The sequence below is a fragment of the Apteryx rowi genome, unplaced genomic scaffold (genome assembly GCF_003343035.1).
Source record: "Apteryx rowi isolate R43461 unplaced genomic scaffold, aptRow1 scaffold_623, whole genome shotgun sequence".
NCBI classification, from domain to species: Eukaryota; Metazoa; Chordata; class Aves; order Apterygiformes; family Apterygidae; genus Apteryx; species Apteryx rowi.
The window spans coordinates 132,393-152,327 of NW_020450898.1; the positions used below are offsets into that span (position 1 = coordinate 132,393).

At 33.5% G+C, this 19,935-nt stretch overlaps 1 protein-coding gene across 1 annotated transcript in view; it reads right to left on the reverse strand.

Moving 5' to 3' along the window:
- Positions 1-19,935, reverse strand: part of NCAM2 (neural cell adhesion molecule 2) — a 168,985-nt gene that overhangs the window by 89,624 nt on the left and 59,426 nt on the right. The window contains exon 9 of the mRNA XM_026084007.1: positions 6,623-6,773. Within this exon, the coding sequence (XP_025939792.1) occupies positions 6,623-6,773 (151 nt within the window). The remainder of the gene's footprint in view (positions 1-6,622; positions 6,774-19,935) is intronic.

Sequence of the window (19,935 nt, forward strand, 5' to 3'; positions counted from 1 at the left end):
AAACTCAAAAAGTAAAATCATCTTCAATAAAACATGAGAAAATTCTTTCTTGCTTTTTTCCTTTCTTAGAGAATAGTGCATATGAAAAATTATGCCAGTAAGCCAAGACAGTGAGGCAAATATATCTATTGACAAAATCAGTAAATTATCTGAAGAGAAACAGAATAAAAACTAAAGTATTCTATTCACTTCTCAAAATTATATTCTCTTTTTACAAGAAAAATAGCCAATGTTATTAAGAATCTACTGAAAATGACATCAAGCTCATCGTAAGTTCAACAAAAACATGTAATATAGACATCTACTTACTGTCTAAAATAAAAATTTAGAGAGATTTCCAGGAGAAATATAGCATTCTAACACATCATTGACATATATAGGACAAAAGTTCTATTGTGGAACTTCTGTCCCAAAGTATCATAACTTCATTTTGGGCTACAGAATAGGTAGATTTACCATACAGATGAAGAAATGATAATTTTAGCCACTTTGCAAAATTTATCGTGGAAAAATCAGAAATAGACAACAAAGCTGCCTTCCTTTCTTTTTCAGTATAGTGAGTCTTGGTGTAATGTTTTTTGCATAGTGCCTTTATGTAATAATCCTCATCTTTTGCTCAAAATTCAACATTCGTATCCTGTTTAAGTCAGTGGGATAGCATACCAAATTTGCTTCTATAGTGCACAAAGTAGTCAAAGGAGGAAAATTGTAAGTCCTAATCAGTGCATTTCCTGAGCTTCAAAGTCATATTAAAAGTAGTATATGTATTTCATGTTGCTAAAGATTTACCATTTCTGTCTTTCTTTTCTCATTTTCAGCTATAATAATTTCATAGGAAAAAAACCATAACTAAAGCCAATAGCATTTTAATAGAAAAGATGCAATATCTCCTAAAATATTTCAACATTTTCCTTGCTTGCTTTTGATGTAATTTTATTTTTTTTTAGGCCACATGATAGTGTTTATCAATCAGTGTTGTTTTCTGGCTGTGAGAACAACATAGGGCTAGACCACCATAAATTAGGTATGGTAATTGAATAGTGATGAGATGTTCCTTCTCTGACTTCTTTTAAAAGAAACTGAATCTCTAGTACATCTATATTTATTACATTTTATGATAGCATGAAGTAGCAGGAACATTATTTGGCATCAAATAGGCTACAATATTTTGTGACATCCTGCACGTACTGGCGTTATCTTCACTGATTCAAAATCTGCTTATGAAAGTAGACGTAATTTGTGGCTCAGCTAGTTCAACCTGCTTTTAAGTAATTCTGTGTTTTTGCAAAGGTATGAAATGAAATGGCATGAATCCAAAGCATCTGCATTAACTGCAATACAAAATAGCTCACTAACATAAAACAAAGTGAAAAGGTCTAAAAGACCAATCTACTCAGGAAACTAAGTTTAATGCTGTTACAAGAATGAGGTTGATTTCAAATTGCAGTAGGAAAAAAAAGAGAAAAGACTGTTTCCAATAAGCAATAAAGACAGTCGCATAGTAAATACTACATAGGTTTCCTTACAAATGAACACAATTTTGCAGATGCTACACTTTTTAAAACTTTTTTTTTTGGTAACACTGAAAAAAATTGGTACTTGTCTGATAAGGAATACAGCTGCAAAATTCATGTTTGGAGGAAAACTCTAGTAGTAGGAAAAGCATCTCATTTTTGGAAGAAGTTTTGAATTATTTAATTATTTTTCTAGAAAGTAACACTTTCCTAAGAAATCGCTTTTGCTTGAAACTCATGTGCTTGATTTCACACAAAAATGCACCATATAACTGATTGCAATATGCTTGCGATAGTCTATTAAAAACCCTAAATACTAGTCTTTTTGTACAATGAGTAAAGTAGGCATTTTTGGACCATTCACCGTATCAAGTAGCTACCCTATCAGTACTGAAAATGGTGAATTTTAACTGAAATTGAGTGATGGGAAAACTTGTTATTGCAGCTAAGAAAGAACATAAGCTTCCTGGGTAGTATACAGAGAAAGAGAGGCTCCTCCAAAGAACAAACCGTCTTGCTGATAACAGGATTACTCTTTGAAGGACCCTGCACTTGCCATTGGTAATACCGAGCCTTCAGAGAGAGCAGCATCTTACCGTAGGGTGCACATGTCTGCACGCAGTTAGGCGCTGTGAATACTTCCTGATTGTGGTAATGACCTTTTGAACACAATAGTGGGAAAACCTTATGGGAAAGCAGAGGTTCACTTTTAAAGGTCATAGACTGTTGGTTGATCACTACTGGCTTGTTTACATGCATTCCAACTTCATAATATCATCACTGCCTCCCTACTGAGAATAATAATATGAAGAAAGATGATCCAGTACCTCTAATATGTCAGAATTATGTTATCTCACTCTCTAATGCTAATCACTGCAGCGAATGATTTGTGGAAGTACAGCCAAGAAATAAATGTGTTCTCTCATCAGAATTTCTTCTACTTCTAGTCAGGTCTGTATTGTGTTTTTTAAGATTCCTTTATATCCCGAGTATATATTTTCAGCAAAAATGTCTCAGATAAGAAAAACTACAAATACCACACAGAAATGTAAATACCTATTTGCATAGTAAAACTATGACTTTGAAAGGCACCTGACAGTATTATATGCAAAAATCCCTTTGTAATTCACTGGGATTTGTACATTTAACTCCCTCAGGCTCTCCTGAAGGCTTCCTCTTACAGTATCTCCTGCTTCAGCTATTTTTTTAATCTATTTTTATCATTTTTTTTAATTAAAAAACCCCACTTTCTATCTAGGGGAAGCATATAGGTAAACACTATAGACACATCTTAATACCTAACACCTAATATATACATAATTTATGCTATCATACTGTCAAACTTTTCAATCAGTTGATTCAATTATTATTATTAATAATAACATCCAACATGTAATAGACTTCATATCTGTAATCAAACTGTACAGATAATGAAATCCATATTAACAAATAATATTAATAATGATATCTGTCCTTTTGTCCTTTTGATTTTTCCTTACTAAACGCAAGGAAAACTAAATGTAACTAAACACAAAGGTGACTTTGCAGGAGGAAATACTTTAAAATGCTTCTGTCTTCCCTAGAGTTTATGTCTGTCTAGTATTTTCTTCAGACAAATGGCAAGAGCAGGGTTAACTGAGCCAGACTGGTATCAAACCTGATAATCTCTTCCTGTCCTAGGGAACTGCTCTTATCAGTAAAAGCAACCCCAACAGAGAACACAGATAAAATACAGAAACTCTGTGCAAACATACTGTCAGTTTGAGGCTTGGCTAGGGGTGAGAAAGTAAAAGGATGAGACAGTGACACCAGAGACTTCTGTATCTCCATTAGGCCTGTTTAAGTGTCCTGCCATTTAAGAATGTAACAGGAACATGGTTCTGACTACACAAACAACCAAACACACAAAAAATAGGTAAAGAAAACAGCTACAGTTATTAACTTATGGAATGGAATTAGGTGCAGTGATTAGTCTTAACTAGGAGATACGAAACAATATAAACAATTATCATTTATTTATTTATTTTTAATTTTAAAATAGTTATTGAAGTTTATGCCTGAATACAGTTAAAAATAATAAAAACTCTGCTAACATGGCTCACTGGTGATTATGCAAAGAGCCAGCCACACTTGAAAAAATTCTTCTCAAAACTAGTTTTGAAGAGAACAGAACCAAAATCATTGAAATGGAGATTATAATGTTTTGAAGAATTTTATGCAATTTGGTAAGTGAGTATTTGGAAAAAAATTGTAAAAGTATTGAGAACAACGTTTTTATTTACTATTAATATGTGGAAGAAATATCCCATGGAAAATAATACAAAAAGAGTCAAATCATTTATTCAGTACAGACTTCACCAAATCTCATTAAAATTCCTTATTTTTTCTCATTTTGATATGAGAATACAGATTAGTTTAGCTTTTGAATCTGTATTTTTTGCTGAAAGTCTGTATCCTGAAAATTACAAAGTGAAATAACTGGAATAAAGGATAACTACATCTACTACAGAAAGAAATGTAATTGTAGTTGAGAAAATTACTTTTAGCACTTACAACAACACAGCACTGTATATAAATGGTGGTAAGAAGGTACTCACTGATTCTTTGAAAAGACTGTTTCATTATAGAAGTTTATGACAGAAACTAGACTAATGGGAGAATGAGACTGGAATGAAGACACTTCCCTCTGAGGTCACTACTTTAAAGGACAGAAGACATCTTCACCATTTGACATATTTTCTTGTCATGGCAAGACAAACATACTTTATTTGCTGTTCATATACCAGTGCAAAGTTATTTCCAAAGCCCACAAAAAACTGCTCTGACTGGTTAATCAGAATATGAATGGAGACAGACCCATATTGCATCACACCAAAAATGTTCTCCTTGCATTATGAAAATACCTTACACATAAAGAACATGAAGAAAATTGTAATTCTGTTATTCAAAGAGCATCTGCTCTGGAAAAATGAATTTGGCTTAATCCTCAGTTATAATTTTCGAAGTTGAAAACTTCAATTTAACAAATTTCATAATTTTATGCTAGATCAAAGAAAAGTCTTGTGTTACACATTAAAATCATTATCACAATGTGTGATGATATCTCTGATGATTCACATAATATTTATATATTCTTTTAAAAATCGTGCTTTTTGGAAGATTTCTGAACTGTAAAAAAAAGTCTGTTGCATCAAAAAATATGGATGTCTAAGCATAAAGCTAGATTTAAAACAATATCTTAATCCATTTTCACATACACAACATTTCATTCTTCCAATAGATATTCAAAATTAAATCTGCCATACTATTTTCATTAATTCAATAATGAGAATATGCTACTTTTAAATTCATAGGATCTGCTCCAAAACTTGTACCCTGGAAGATGTCTTAGACTACATTAATCAATTAATGTATAAATCCAGAGATTTTGTTATGCCCTGTAGTATGAATTCTGTGCAGCTAATGAATTCTTAAGTTTCTGTTCCCTGTGTTTCATACAGTGTGACGCATCCTATTTCTCCCTTCTGAATACAAAAGGTAATAATACTGAATTTTAAAGCACAATGGCTACATAACCTTAATCAAACAACATATTTCATGTCATTCTATGTGTAGAGCAGGACAGGATTTAGAATTTTATGGGAATTTTAAAGTAACTTCATTGAACTTGCATTTTTGTCTAGTATAATCATTTTTTCCTTTATATCCATATAAAATAACTAATTACCAGTGCACTAGGAAGCCAAGACTCATTAAAGGAATGAATCTTTTAAATGAATATGCTCCCAGAAGAATAATAATATTTCGCAAAGTTTCAAAGTCCTTCACAAGTACTTTTATTGAAGAATAGCTATGTTAAAGCTATTAATAAATACTATGTTTATTTCTTAGGTCTTTGGGGTTGGCAAATCTCTCCATTCTTAATATCCAATTACAAATCTGAACATTTCTCATTTTCCTTTCAGACCTATTTCCTAATTCAAAATGTGCCGTCAGCTGGCAGTCTGCAACCATTACTTTTCCCTCATCTCCTTGTACTACAGGTCCTATCCAACATCCATCAGATTTCAGTGCAAAGACATCCCTTGAATTCAGTGGATTCTACTTTTTTTGTAACTACCAATGGCATATAAGAAAAATTCACTATGTTATGTTATGGGATTGATTGTTTATTCAGCTTTAGAAAGCATTTTGGATACACTCTATTCTGTGTTTTAACCTCCTTCATTCATTTAACCATTCAATCATATACCTTTGATGTAACCCTTTTGTTTCTCCAATCTTTTTCATCATTGGTTGTTTCCTCACTTCCAGAGTCTCAGTTTCAAACAGGCTCACTCAAAATATACTTCAACAATATATGGAGCAAAAATATGTAGAAAATCTCTATCAAAATATAAAAATGATGAAAAACAAAAGAGGATTTGGGGGGGGTTCATTTTCTGAAGAGCTTTGCTTCAAGAGTTTGAAGAACAGTTTGTTTGAAGACACAAGTTTGCAGTGAACTTCCTTATATTTGAAATTTACCTACTCTGATTGACTTCTAAAGCATCAGACTCTTCTCTAAATAAAAATAATCTCTACTTTTCCTGCATAAAATCCAAAACTTTTGAATAAAACAACCTGTCCAAAAGAGATTGCCACAAACATTTGAACTCCAGAAGGTGTTATAACAAAGACTAGAGAGTTGCTGGGGATCAGCAACTCGGAGAACCAGGAAAAACTGATGACTTGATTCAGTCTTAAAAGATTAAGTTCAAACTGAGCTGTTGCTCAAATTAGTCCTTACCTTATCCCATTGAATACCTTCACATACAGCAGTCTCCACTAGTCCAAAGCTTTTGAAGAAGTTATTAAGCTTAACCTTAAGTGGGCTGGAATATCATCACAGCTGAACTGTCCTGATTAAGCCCCTGACAAGTGTCTCATCAACTTCAGTAAAGCCAGGATTCATCCAGAGTATTCAGTACCACTAACTATAGAAGGACACTCTTTCTTAAATTATGCAAGTTTAAACATGAATGACCAGAAAAACTGACCTTCCATTAAGAATGTACTTTTTTCTTTCAAAACAAATTTAAAAGAGAAAACAAAATATTAGAACTTACATTCAATATCAAGGTACATGCTCTTTTGGTGCCCACCAATTCTACTTGCAGCTTCACAGTCATATCTCCCTGAATCTGACAACTTCACATCTTTAATATGCAGTGACGATTTTCCATGCTGCCCTTTGACTTCTATACGGCCATCTGGGCTCTGTTTACATTGATTCAGGAAAGAGAAAGGTTTTATATATATATATATATGTATCTATATTATGTTTTATATTTTAAACACCATAGATAATTATGACTGAAAGCATCTTCTCACATATGGTGTAGTTACTATTGACAGCTAAGCAATTTCTAAATTTGTCAAATAAATTTTAAAAAGTATATAAAAAAGGATGTTCTAATTCTAGGCACTACAGTCAAAGGAATAAGTACATGCTTAAAGGAACACTGTCAAGGTAAACCACAAAATTTACCCATTTAAGACTGGCATAGTTAACCACATACTGAGAGCCTGCTTATGATTGCACTCATTTTGCTAAAATGCAGGAGTTAATAAAAATGCATGTATAAAATCATAACATTTTAGATTACAGTTAGCACCCAATCTCTTTCTTGTCCTTAAAAATGTAATTAGGAAACTAAATTAAAATAGCCTTCAAAACAATGATCAAAACACAAATCTAGTCAGAGATTTCTTATTTTCATTATTCACATTTTCTTGTGAAAAGCTCACATCACCTGAAAAACATGACCCAGAAATGCAACTGGAATTTCTGGATTTCATTTGTATATCATTTCAAGGAAACAGGCAGGGTAGAAAAATGAATGTTGTCTTCTGCTTTTCTAGAAAATCAATTTTATGTTTATCCACTTGATAAAAATCCTTTTCCACACATTGCCCTCCCCTCCCCTGCCCCAAAATGATTTGACTTTCAAGAGCGTAAAAGAGTAAGGAAAATTAAATAAAACAAACAAAAAAACCCCCAAACACACTGCTTGACACTTTAACTTCCACGTAATTGCATACCTGAGGGAAAAAAAAAAGTTAAGTGCTAATTTTGGCTCTGCACTTGATTTGCTTTGTAGCTTTGGGAAACTCCCATTACTTCTTTTTTTCATTTTTTTCATTTGTGAAGAAAAACTGATAAAAAATACTGATGTTTACCCACCTTAATATTGAGGAAGGGGGAAAAGGGAGTTAAACATTAACTACTTTGTTTTATCGCATTTAGACCTGAAAATTAATGTTCAATCCTACAAGTACATACACTCAAGTTTACTGCTTTTTACACTAAATACTGACCAAATGGTAGCTGATATTTAAATGACTGAACTTATAACTCTATACAGTTGTTTCTTCTCTGAATGCAGAAAAATGCACACAATTTGTATCTCAAAATACTTGACATAAAGCACCAATATAAAGCTTTCTGTGTAACAGAATTTCTATGCAAAGAAAAGTACCCTGATCCTGCATCAGAACCCAAGCACCTAAATTTTTCCTGTGAAAACCTCACAGTACATATACATAAACTGAAATTCTGAAATCCTAATGCAGGAGCAAATCTGAAAGCCTCTAGATTGATAACAATTAATTAAGACCACTTAGTTATCTATATCTTTCTAATGCTGAAAATTCTGTTTTCATTATACCTTTAAAAAAGGAAAGAGAAAAGTTATGAAGTTACTAGTGAGCAAGCTACAATATTGAAAGTCATGTTTTTCTGGGGTCTTAAGATAATTAAAATGTAATTTCTTTAAAATAAAACATAAAATGGTTTTCTAATCTCTACTATATCTACATTTTACAAACACTTTGTATGATATAGTTAATAACTGCATTATTTACATATCAGTTAATTATTTCTCTTTTAAAATATCAAATATGCAGTATATGGTAAATCTGCATTATTCTTACTTAAAATGTACACCTCCTTCAGCAATGTTTTTTCTCATTTTACTCTGACTACACATATTTGCCCAAGAAGTCACATTTAAAATTGTGAGAAGATACATCTTACGCTGAAACAACCTGTGACTATGAGTCACTGATACAGTACCAAACTATGTTAGTGATTCATTAACAGCTGACATCCTAGGGCTCTAAGGTAGTTCAATATAAAGGAAAATGATGGAAGAATGTACTGTAGAGAGTAGTAGAAGAGAAGAGGTATTCTAAGAAAAATACTCTCTTCACACTCCTTCTAGTGTATTTCAAACCTGTAATGAGGAGCCAAACTCTTTACTTAGTTGTTTTTTAAATTGTGATGAAATTTTTAAAGAGTGACAAAAGACTTTCTCCTTGCACAATACAAAGTGTTTTTTTTGCAAAATTATAATAACCTATAGCTGTTACAACACATTTGCTAAAGTTCTTTTACCATGATTTTCAGAATTAGTTCAGAGATATTTCAGCTAGTTCAATTTTCGGTTTCCAATAAAAGGTTACAAGGACCATACATGGAAATGTGGAAAAAAATAAAAAAAAATGTAAAAATATGTATTCTGAATGGTAATTCCTCATTCTCTAAAAAACATGCATGCACTATCTATCCCGTCTGGGCAGTATGGTGAATAGGATTCCTGTAAAAGTGGTTAAATTATTTACAATCATCACTAAAGTAAATGAAGGTACTTCTATAGAAAAATAAAATTTATAATGCTACTTTTGTTTTGATCACAACAAAGAAAAGATTTATCATCAATTCAATACTAAAACTGAATAAGTATCCTTTGCAATAATTAATGCCCATACTTACCAAAGCACAGATATAAGCGTTAACTGGTGTCAAAAGACCACAAATGAAGTGAAAATAATCACAAAGAGCTTTAAAATTAAATAACTATTACAGTTGCTTCTCTTTCTTGTTTTTAGTTTATCTATTTATTTATTAATTTTTTTTGTTTCAAAGAAAAAAAAACAGATCATATTAATTTTATTGTGGTATTTTTCCATATATAAAAATGCAAAATTGTGACTTGTTTTAATATCACAGTATTAATGATCACTTTTTAAGCACAGACCACTTCACACCATTAGTCTTGTATAGATGGATACCACTTGTATATTTTATAAATAAGACCAGCAGTATATAACTGTTTCTGAATTATCAGACCTTATTAAAATCAAACTTAAACCTGTTTTTTATTTGTATCTATGGACACTACATTAAGATTTTTAAACATGATTTATACTTGGCATTATAAGAAACTTAATAATACTGAGTGACTGTCTGAAGAATTATCAGGTGAAATTCTATGTTAATAAATTAAAAGTAATGTGTATGTGAGAAAATAATCCTAACTTTACATATAAAATAACGGAATTTGAAGTGAGCATTACCTCTCACAATCTTTGAATTATAGATAATTCCTTGAAAACATTAGCTCAATGCTTAGGGTTTAAAAAACCCCAAATCAAATACTGCAATTTATTAGAAAGAAATATAAAACAACAGAAAACATCACTACTCTACTGTATAAATCCTGCAGCCTCTCTATATAATATATGTCATTTGCTTCTACCTTAGGAGACGTAGTAGAACTGGAAGAAAGGCAACAAAGATACTAAAGCTATAGAATAGTTTCCATACAAAGACTGATTAAAGACAGCTCTTCAGCCCAGAAAGGAGATGACTGGGAGAGAATATGATAGAGAGCTACTAAATCTCTGGCATGGAAAAAGTGTTAAGATTGTTCATTGCCTCTTGCAATGCAAGTCTCAAAATGAAATTAGCAGATGGCAAGTTAAGCAGTAGAAAGAGAGAGTTCTCTACACATCATATAGTTAAAAATGTGGAACTCCTCTCCACAGTATGCAGCAGCTACTAAAGGCCTACACAGGCTCTTAAAACAAGTCCATACAAGAAAAATAGAAAAATATCACTCTAACTCAGGAACTCCCCAAGCAATTAATTGCAACTAGTGGGACTGTATTATGGATATGCATCTCTATATACTTGACTTGTTGCTATATTCTTCCCTTAACACATGCTGATGGCCACTGTGGGGAGAAACTACTCTGACAGAGTATTAGTATGATGAGTTATTTTGGTTTTTTAAAAATCTGGTGAGGTATTTTGGTATTCAGGTTAGGAGAAATCAACAGAAGCAAAAAAAAAAAAGCTTAACAATTGTAGACAAGAAAATGATTTGGCCAAATTATTCACAAAACATCCTAATTCACTGAAGCTAATTTCTACTTTTTCAAAATTGTCTGAAAATTATTGCAATGATCTTGAAATTGTTTATAAAATAATGTAAAAATATATAATTAAAATGTTTTCTGCTGTGTTGCTCAGAATGTGTATTGCTCTGTGGCTTCTTCATGAACAGTTTAAGGAGTCCTGTTCCCTGGACCTGTTCTCTAGATGGATTATTGTAACACTTCAAAGCATTCAAGACTAAATGCTTACAATTCCATTTGTTTTTCTGTAAACAGGTTGTAGTACTTGATTAAAAATATACTGTTTGGCAAACATTCCTGAAAACAAAAATATGTGAAAGAAAGCAAAAGTGAGTGCAAATACAGTCCAAGACAATTCCATTAAAATAAATTTTTAAAAGTATATGTCTAGAAAGGATTCCCAGAATATGCTGTAGACACGCAAATAAAAAGTGTTAGAGACAGAAGAGTATGATGAATCTTCACAAGGACTTCAGAAATACCAGTGTGTCTATACTAAATTGTTCTATGCTGTAAGTCAGTTAATAGTGACTTGGATAAATAGGTCAAGGACATACTGTGATGATAGAAAAGGTACAATAACATTGCAGTCATGTTGAAGCAGAGCTAGGAAGGAACATTAGAAACACAGCAAAGACACATAACTTGACTACTGCAAGGAACAATGAAGAAGCTGGGAAAAAAATTAATATACAGTATTAGCCTGAAGCAAAAATTGAAGCCATGCAATTTATGTTTTCCAGCTCTTGTAAGGGGCATTATCAAACCCAGATTATTCCAATCAAGTAGAAGTCTGCATTCATACCGATCCATAATGTTAGGGTTTTTTTTTTGCTTTTGTTTTTTAACTTTGAGCAGAAAATATGCAATGTCAAGCAGAGGCAGCCCTTATTTTAGGAATAGTGGGATCCAACCCCATCAGAACTTTATAACCCTTAGAAAAATCCTTCTAAGTCTTATTTCCCTCCCGCACTAAGTATGGAGAGCACACATTATACCATGTCTGGCACCTAACACACCAGATCGTGAAGAGGAAGAGAAAATAAACATGGAAACACAAACTACACTACACCTGTGCAGTAGTCCTCAGAGGAGATCCCCACAAGGCAAAAAGCATTAGAGCTGCCATCGATGTCAAGTCAAAATACAGATATAGTCTCTATAAATTAGTAATTTCAATACATCTGAAGTCTGCCTGAAATAATAACGGGCACCTACTGAATAGGAATAAATTCCATTTATTCCTTTCAAACATTATAGTGGGGGCAACATTATAGGTGCAACAGAACGTACTTTAAAATATGCACTAAGGTGTTTTCTGCTAGATTGAATAAATACATGTACTTTTATTTCTTAGCAGTAAAAATGAGTATAAAAAACAGACAAAACAAAAACCTAGACAACCAGAACAGTCTCTGTGGTTCAATATTAAAGATTCCTGCTGACTCACTCAGTTTCTCTGAATTCCAGAATATGAATAATCAGTAAGGTTTGAAAAACAAAAGTGGTCAACACAGTTCCATACAGATGTACATATTTGTCTAGAAAGATCAATAAGCAAGCATGTTAACAGCTCCTCACACTCAAACTGATCTTAACAAAGACTTTGGAAGAATTAATTTCAATAAACAGACCATTGTGTGTCCTGCAAATACTACAGAAAGTCAAGATCTCCAGGCATTATTTTTCATAATATTTTAGAAATCATAATAAAACTTTAGGAAACCCAAATATTTTTCACCATGAATGCTAATTAGGGAGATTAGTAGGATTCATTAAAAAGGTTATTTTTTTTCACAATCTCATCACTGGCATAAAGTTAAAAGACAAAGGACAAATCTTCAGCAGAGGTTTTGACAGCATTTTGCTCACTTACAGCTGGGTCTGTGACTTTATCCACACAAAACCTATTCTCTGAATAAGAAAACTTAACCTTTCACAGTAAGATATCTTTGATATTTGAATACTGGTAGCAATCTATTTATCTGTCACTGTCAGAGAAAACAAGACTGTTCTTTATAGGCCTTCAAGTAAAATCAAACTTAATGGCAACACTGAACTATAATAAAAGTGCTTTCCAAAAGAAATCAGGATGAGATGGTTACATACTTGCAATATCTTTACTCAGAAAATGTAGTTTAACCCTAATGAATCCTACAATAATTGTAAAATGGGAGCAATCTCATCACTTGAGGTTAACACTACAGATTCTGTGAAAGTCTTTCTTTTCAATTTGTTTGTTATTAAATTCCTGTCATGTTTTATATGCCATCCTGTTACCTGACCTTTTCCATCACGCTCTTACTTCCTGAACTTCCCACATGACTTGAAGTTTTGGGTGTGAATTTCCCCTGCATCCTGATTGGCTGATACTGTTTTCATCAGTGCATAGTTCCAAAAACATGTTCCAGAGCTCCCAAGGTAGTACCAGAACAATGATAACCATGCATTTTAAGGGTTTCACATGAAGAGGAGGTATGCAACTTTCATGGTATAACTGCTCAAGGCAACAGGGAGGCGATGAGAGTACAACAACCACAAAGAGACAAGAATGGCTTCTGGGGCAGAATAACTTATTCTGATACCATGCAGCGTTCAATCTGCACAATTCCATTGCCATTGCAGCTTAAAAGTGTAATTTCTCAGGAGGGGAGGATTATCTGATTATGATGCTTAGAAATTCTGTCATTCTTTTTCAATTGTAGAAAGCTGTATTTGGGGAGAGGTGGATATGTGATTAGTGGTTGAGTTTGATTTATCAACCATTTCTCCAGCTCCCACTGAGGAATTGTAGCACCAAATGAGATGAAGTTGTATGGCTGCCAAAACATGCATTTTGAGTTGGCTGAAAGCAAGAGTGGAAGGTGAGAACAGATGCAGAAAGTGGTGACTTGTTTGTAGCTGGATTTGGATAATATTAGTTGGATAGTTAAAGCAGCTGTGACTCTGTGTTGATTATCTTCCCTCCTACAGAGTTTACTGCTTGGCTGACAAAGGACCCCTTTATGCCTTGAAGCCCAAGTGCAAAACTGCTAGCAAAACATCCCTACATTTAAAATCTAGACAAATTGAAACACCTTTATTTGTTTTTCTTTTAACATTTAAAGCTTTTTTAATGAGCAGCATGCCATTACTGCCCATAGTTACACTATTACAGGTCAATTTTGCCTGTCACTATAGTTATCAAATATTTCTTCTGAAAAACTAAACCTTGTGTGATATTCTTTAGTGCTGTTTGGACAAGGATTGCACAAGTTAACAATGGAAAAGATGATGAAACAGGAGCTTCAAATTGAGAGTGTTGTTTTTTTTCTAAAATGTGGTGCAACATACTCAAGAACAAACATCGCAAGAACACATAACTTCAGTAAAAACTGCAGTATTTATTTCAAGTTCCTCCAAAGAACGTGCTGCAGATGTACATGGTAGAAGATCCACACACAGAAAAGGAACCTATTTTAATTTTATGCCTAGTTCTTCATTCTTCAAATGAAAAGATCATCAATTGCAAAAGAAAGAACTCATTAGTATGTTGTCTTGGCCATGTTCTGAGTGCACATCACTGAATTTTCATGGAGAAATAAAATATTGATTAACAGAATCATCTTTGGAATTTCATGAACTACAATTTTTGTTATGAAACTTTCTGATTTCAAGGGCAGTGGTGTTGATATCCACAGGAGAGGAAAACTTCAAAGCACATACTTCAGGCTGAAGTTTTTTATGTGTCTGATTTAAAGCAGATCATAATTGCTCATGAAACTGTTCCTTGAAGCAGCATGAAAGATAAGAACTTTTGCAACCTGACATGATGGTACTAAATGATGATAAAATTCCAGAAGTCTATTAAATATGGGTCACCAACAATTCCTAGTCTGAAAATCTACCTTTGATGATGAGAAAGGGCTGTTATTCACAACAGCCACCATCGTGTAGAAGCTGATGGAAGCTCCCTTCTGGATTATGGATGGTATATTCACAATATTTCCCATTCTCTTCTGGTAAATGTATTCTATCCATGCACCTGTTGGAGACAGCAGAAAATTCCAGAGTATTGCTACGTATATATGCCTTAATGTCCAGTGAATCAGAATAATGTTACAGTAGTGCCTTGGACTTCAGTGATTTTTATAGAAGACCTTGTGATTCTTTTAGAACTGCAGCTCATTTAATCTATATTTCAGCATGCTGCAAATTCCTGAATTTTCTGGGAATTTGTTTTTCCATATGGAAGAAATTACTAAGAGGAACCCATTGTTTGTAGGTCTATAGTGTAACAAAAGGGAAGCCAAGAAAAACTAATCTTGAAGAAAAGAGATCGTTGTTTTGATTTTCTTTCCATCTGCAGACATAGTAGCTACTTTTAAAGAATTCAGATCGGAAAATGTAGCAGGTTCTATGCAGGTTGTTAACAGCATGTATAATCTCAGGAGAAAAGTATTCTTGAAAGCTTCAAATAGCTTTTCAAAATTATGAACTGATACTTCATGCTGGTTTCTCTTTCAAACTTAAGTTGGTAAGTAATGAGATGACACAGGATATCCAATATACCTAAAAACATATACTAAAACATGAAACAGAAAACTTAACTTCTGTCCTTGGTTGGACAAGAATATGAAAGAGCAATAATAGAGAAAACACAATGATCAGCCATTTAAGATTACTTCTGCTAAAGATGCAAATCACAAGAAAGAAATGGGTGATGATTGTTTATGGCAAAAATATTAGCATCAAATGGCAAAACCATGTCTTCATGCTGGTGACAAAGAATAACAGCAATAGTAACAATAAACAAGTGTTTAAAACATAACAGAAATATTACATCGGTGATAATTACATATGCACTTTGTAATTAGAAATTCTGATTCATTAATAAACAATATTGTATTTAATGGTTTTACTCCTGAAAATTTCGATGATCTCTCTCTATCCTAAGACAGTTATGATACCATTAAGATAGGTGACTCAAGATGGATTCAGACAGCAAAATTCTCAGGGATAAAATACAAGAGCCTTTTTCAGTACAGACCTCATTTAATACCGCCACTAAAAATAATGGTTTACTATACAATTACGTCTCACTTTAGACAATGAAACCTTATTTTAACATGATTCTTTGGATAAATGAGAATGAGACCTACGTGATTATATCCCAGATTTGTAAATCTTTAAAATGGTTGAGAAACGTTTTAAACTGGAGTGCAAAACAGAGTCGCAAGGTCCTACTGCAAAGGATGAATAAGGGAAGACTTAGCACAAGCATAGGGCACCAGGCATGTATCAATATGGGATTTAGTTATGTTCAGACTTAAAATACAACTGTGATTTGCCAGAATTTATTCTTTGGTGATTACTCAATCCCTGCACTTTTGAACAAGAATTACCATTATTAAATATATATGATATCGGTAGGGGCAAGGATGGTTATTCTGACTAGGAGCTTCGACCTGGTCCTGTTTCTGTTCAGGCCAATTCAAATCTGAAGTGAGTATTCCCTCAACTCTAAAAATAAGTAGTGCAGTGTTAACTATACAACTGTATTACATGGACCTGCCCATACAGGATGTGCTTGCCTCGTGAGTTACAAGATCGTGAATCAACAAGGAAACAACAAGCAGTAGGATCCCAGGTTGGGACTTGCCCAGTAAGTGCGATTTTGCTGCCATCACTAGTAAAAGGCTCTTTATTGACCCAGCAGTGCAGGGTCTCAGGACTTGCCAGGGCTTGTTCTGGCCCTACGTAATTTTAGTTTGTTTTATGATAGCAAATGCCTAGTCACTAGGCAACTCCCCTAACTGGTTTCTGCTTAGCTCTATGAGCACCATGTAAGATAAAGGAATAACTAACAAACTTTAGCTCTTTATGTTAATTGGGACTGGAGGAAGCTATTATGTAATGGTAACTCATATCTAACAGGTGAAAACAGTCAAACTGTAGCTGGAAACCAATGAAGAAAAAGCATATAAAGTGACTGTGTTACAAAATGGATAAAAATAACAAGTGGGCCCCAGGCAGGGAAGGAAGGTTGGTTTTGATTATTTATTTATTTATTTATTTATTTAAATGGGGCTAGGGTTAAGCCATTGATATTAGAACTCTCCTGGAGAAGAATTTAGGATGCTGACGAACTGTAATCCCCTCTCTCCATTATTCTTGAGGAAAACTAGCAGTGTCAACCTCAGATCTCAGAGAAGCACTGGAAGGGGGACTATAACACTAGAAAAAACATGAGCAGAAAACTAGAAGCTTTTGCATAACAATTTTAACTGTAATATTAATTACATTTTTCTACATTAGATAATTTGAATTAAATGTTGGTATTGTTGTAACTGGACTAAGAATAATTGCTTGCTTTATTTTGCTTGAACTGATAATTGGACTAATAATAAATTCTTGGATCTGCATATAGGTTGTGTTTCCCTTTAGCCCACAAGATTTTGAGTTTAACAAGATGGTCCAAAAAGGTTCTGTAAAACATTAATACCCGGAACGTCAGTCTCTTCTAATTGCAAGTCAAGAGTGCCTTCAAAATGAGGCATGCTTTCTGTACTGGAAACCATATTAATGATATCTAGTTAATAAAGGTATAGGGAACTTTAATTGACTGTCTGAAGTGAACACAGGCATGACCTCTGCTCTCTTGAAATACAATTAAAATCTGCACACTATTTTCAACCTCAAAATATGTTAATTTAAACCATTCCATCCTGCTTTTAAAGATACACCTTTAAAATACAGACACTAAATAAATTAAAACAATTGTTATCAGAACAACAAACTCTTTTGCAAGAATATAGAAGAACCCTTAAAATTACATCTAGTCCAAGGACTTTAAACTGAATTTAATGCATTTATATATCCATTTATTTCATCTTCATATGACTCAGGTTCAAGCCATAACTCTCGGTTTGGCTTTAGTTGTAGGAACAACTAGTGTGGTGAAGGTATTCAGTTATATACAGCATGGAACTGCCCATAGAGAGCATCACAGCATGTGCTTTCCTGCAAAATGAAAAGTATCAAGATTTAAGTTTCTCTGATGGGTTTGTTCAGAAGTTGTATTCAACTCAGGATCCTTTCTAGTTTTCTGTAAAAGCACTGTATATTTTGTTAAAACGTCCATGGCTGGACAGCAGCTACGAAGTCAGTCTGGAAACTGAAATTAGGTGGAGCCCTGCAGGGGGATATTCAAGCAATGAGGCTCATTTAGAAGAAGGAAAGGCACAGAAAGCCAGGAATAACAAAACTTGAGTGAGGAAGAGCAGGGTCTTGCTTGCAGCAGGACACATTCAAATGCCAAGCCTCACAGACCAATGATACTTTGCTTACACAGCCAGAGAAGACTGTAGGGTTTTTTGCAACTAAAGAAACCACAGGAAATCACTGAAGTAGCAAGCAAAACAGGGAAGATGACCTAAACTGGATGGATATGAAAGGGCATGGCAGTATTTGTTTTCAAGTAATTTTATTTATTCAGTATCATCCAACAGAGCAGGGTTTCTCTATTTAAATTTCCAAATGTATTTATATTTACAGATATAAATAAAAGATTATGCTAAATATGTCAGTCAAGTTGGGTGAAACCTATTATGGAACAACCATGCTGCTAATAGAGTTTGAAACAAGTTGGAAAGCAGAGACTTCAACATGGCAGTACAAAAAATTAGTATGTCAGTCTGCTATGGAAAATATCACTTTGAGAGATGAAACCCCAGCACCAATCTACAGCTTATTTTCAGTCAGCTTACAGCATTTCCTACTCAACTGCACAAGTCAGGAACCTCAAGGAGTATACATTAGTGAATCAAATTATAAAAAGTTACGTATAATACACTGCTCAAGAAACAGATCAGTAACAAAGCATAAACTGAAGAGACTATGTGCATAAATTTATTCTAAGTGACAGCTCTAGGATTCTCAGGTGTGCAAGCAATTGTTTGGTGGGGGGAGAGAGAGAGGTTTGGAAGAAGGTAGTCAGTTTTCTGTGTGAGGGAGAAGAGAGAGAAAGTAAGAGAGTTATATGAAGGAGATGAAGTACTTTGAGTGAAGAAAGGGATCTGGGAGGGTGGAGCACTGGTTTCAGAGGAAGCTGTGGGCAGCAAAGGGCTGCAAGAGCAAGGGCTCTCGGTGGCCTATCAGTGGTGGAAAGATTTCTTTCTCCTTATTTGGACAGCTGCTAGTTGCCAAAGTCTAATCCAAGGAACAAAGTTACCAATAATATTGCTAAAGATACATTTGTTTAAGATAAATCATGAGCAAGAAAATTCAAGTTATTTAATATTTTGGCATTTTCTACAAGGTGAGTGACTAGTCTGTAATGTTTTATAACCACACAATTTCATTTTACCTAATATGATGTTAAAGATAATCACGACAAAAAGGCTAATCTGTATAAGCAGTATATATATAATCAGGACATTTTCATACAGAATTTGTATAGGTTTTTGAAGGTAACTAGAGCATTTTTGTTAAGCAAGTTGACCTGTGACTTCAGGAATTCTTAGCAAATATCCATGAATCTTTGAGTTCTTAGAGATCTTCATGTTAAATACCCATAGTATTGCTTCCGGGTGAGACAGTGATACTTTTATCTGTAGTCCTAATAACATGGCATGTTATACTGTAAATACATTTTTCTAATCAATATACAAACTACTTTAGTCTTTCTTTTGTTACACTTAAAAGCTCTAATGCAAGTCACTGTAGTTTCTGACAAATTCTGTACTCATTTTCACATTTTCTATATTTAACCTAAAAATATGTATCAACGTATCTTAAATCCAACTGGGGCTTCTCAAATATACTGCTAAAACAGTATTTAAAAAATCTTAAAGTCTAAACATTCACAAAACTGTATTTTTAATGTGAACTTCTACATTAAATATCCACATTTTTATACTATTTTAAGAAGATGAACATTTATAAAGTACTATGTTAATTCTTAATTCAAACAATTTTTACCAAGTGTTGTAAACACTTCCCTGAGGACTTTAGCATAATATATCAGCTACCTGTAAGATATATTAAACCATGTTAGAAGGTCAGCTTGCATAAGGTAAAGATTACCACATGCTATTAATACCTTGACCTTTGGCATGAATGTCACAACTTGATATGTACAGGCAGAAAGTTATAGGAGGTAAAGACAAAAAATGTCTTGTTGCTGATATCATTATTT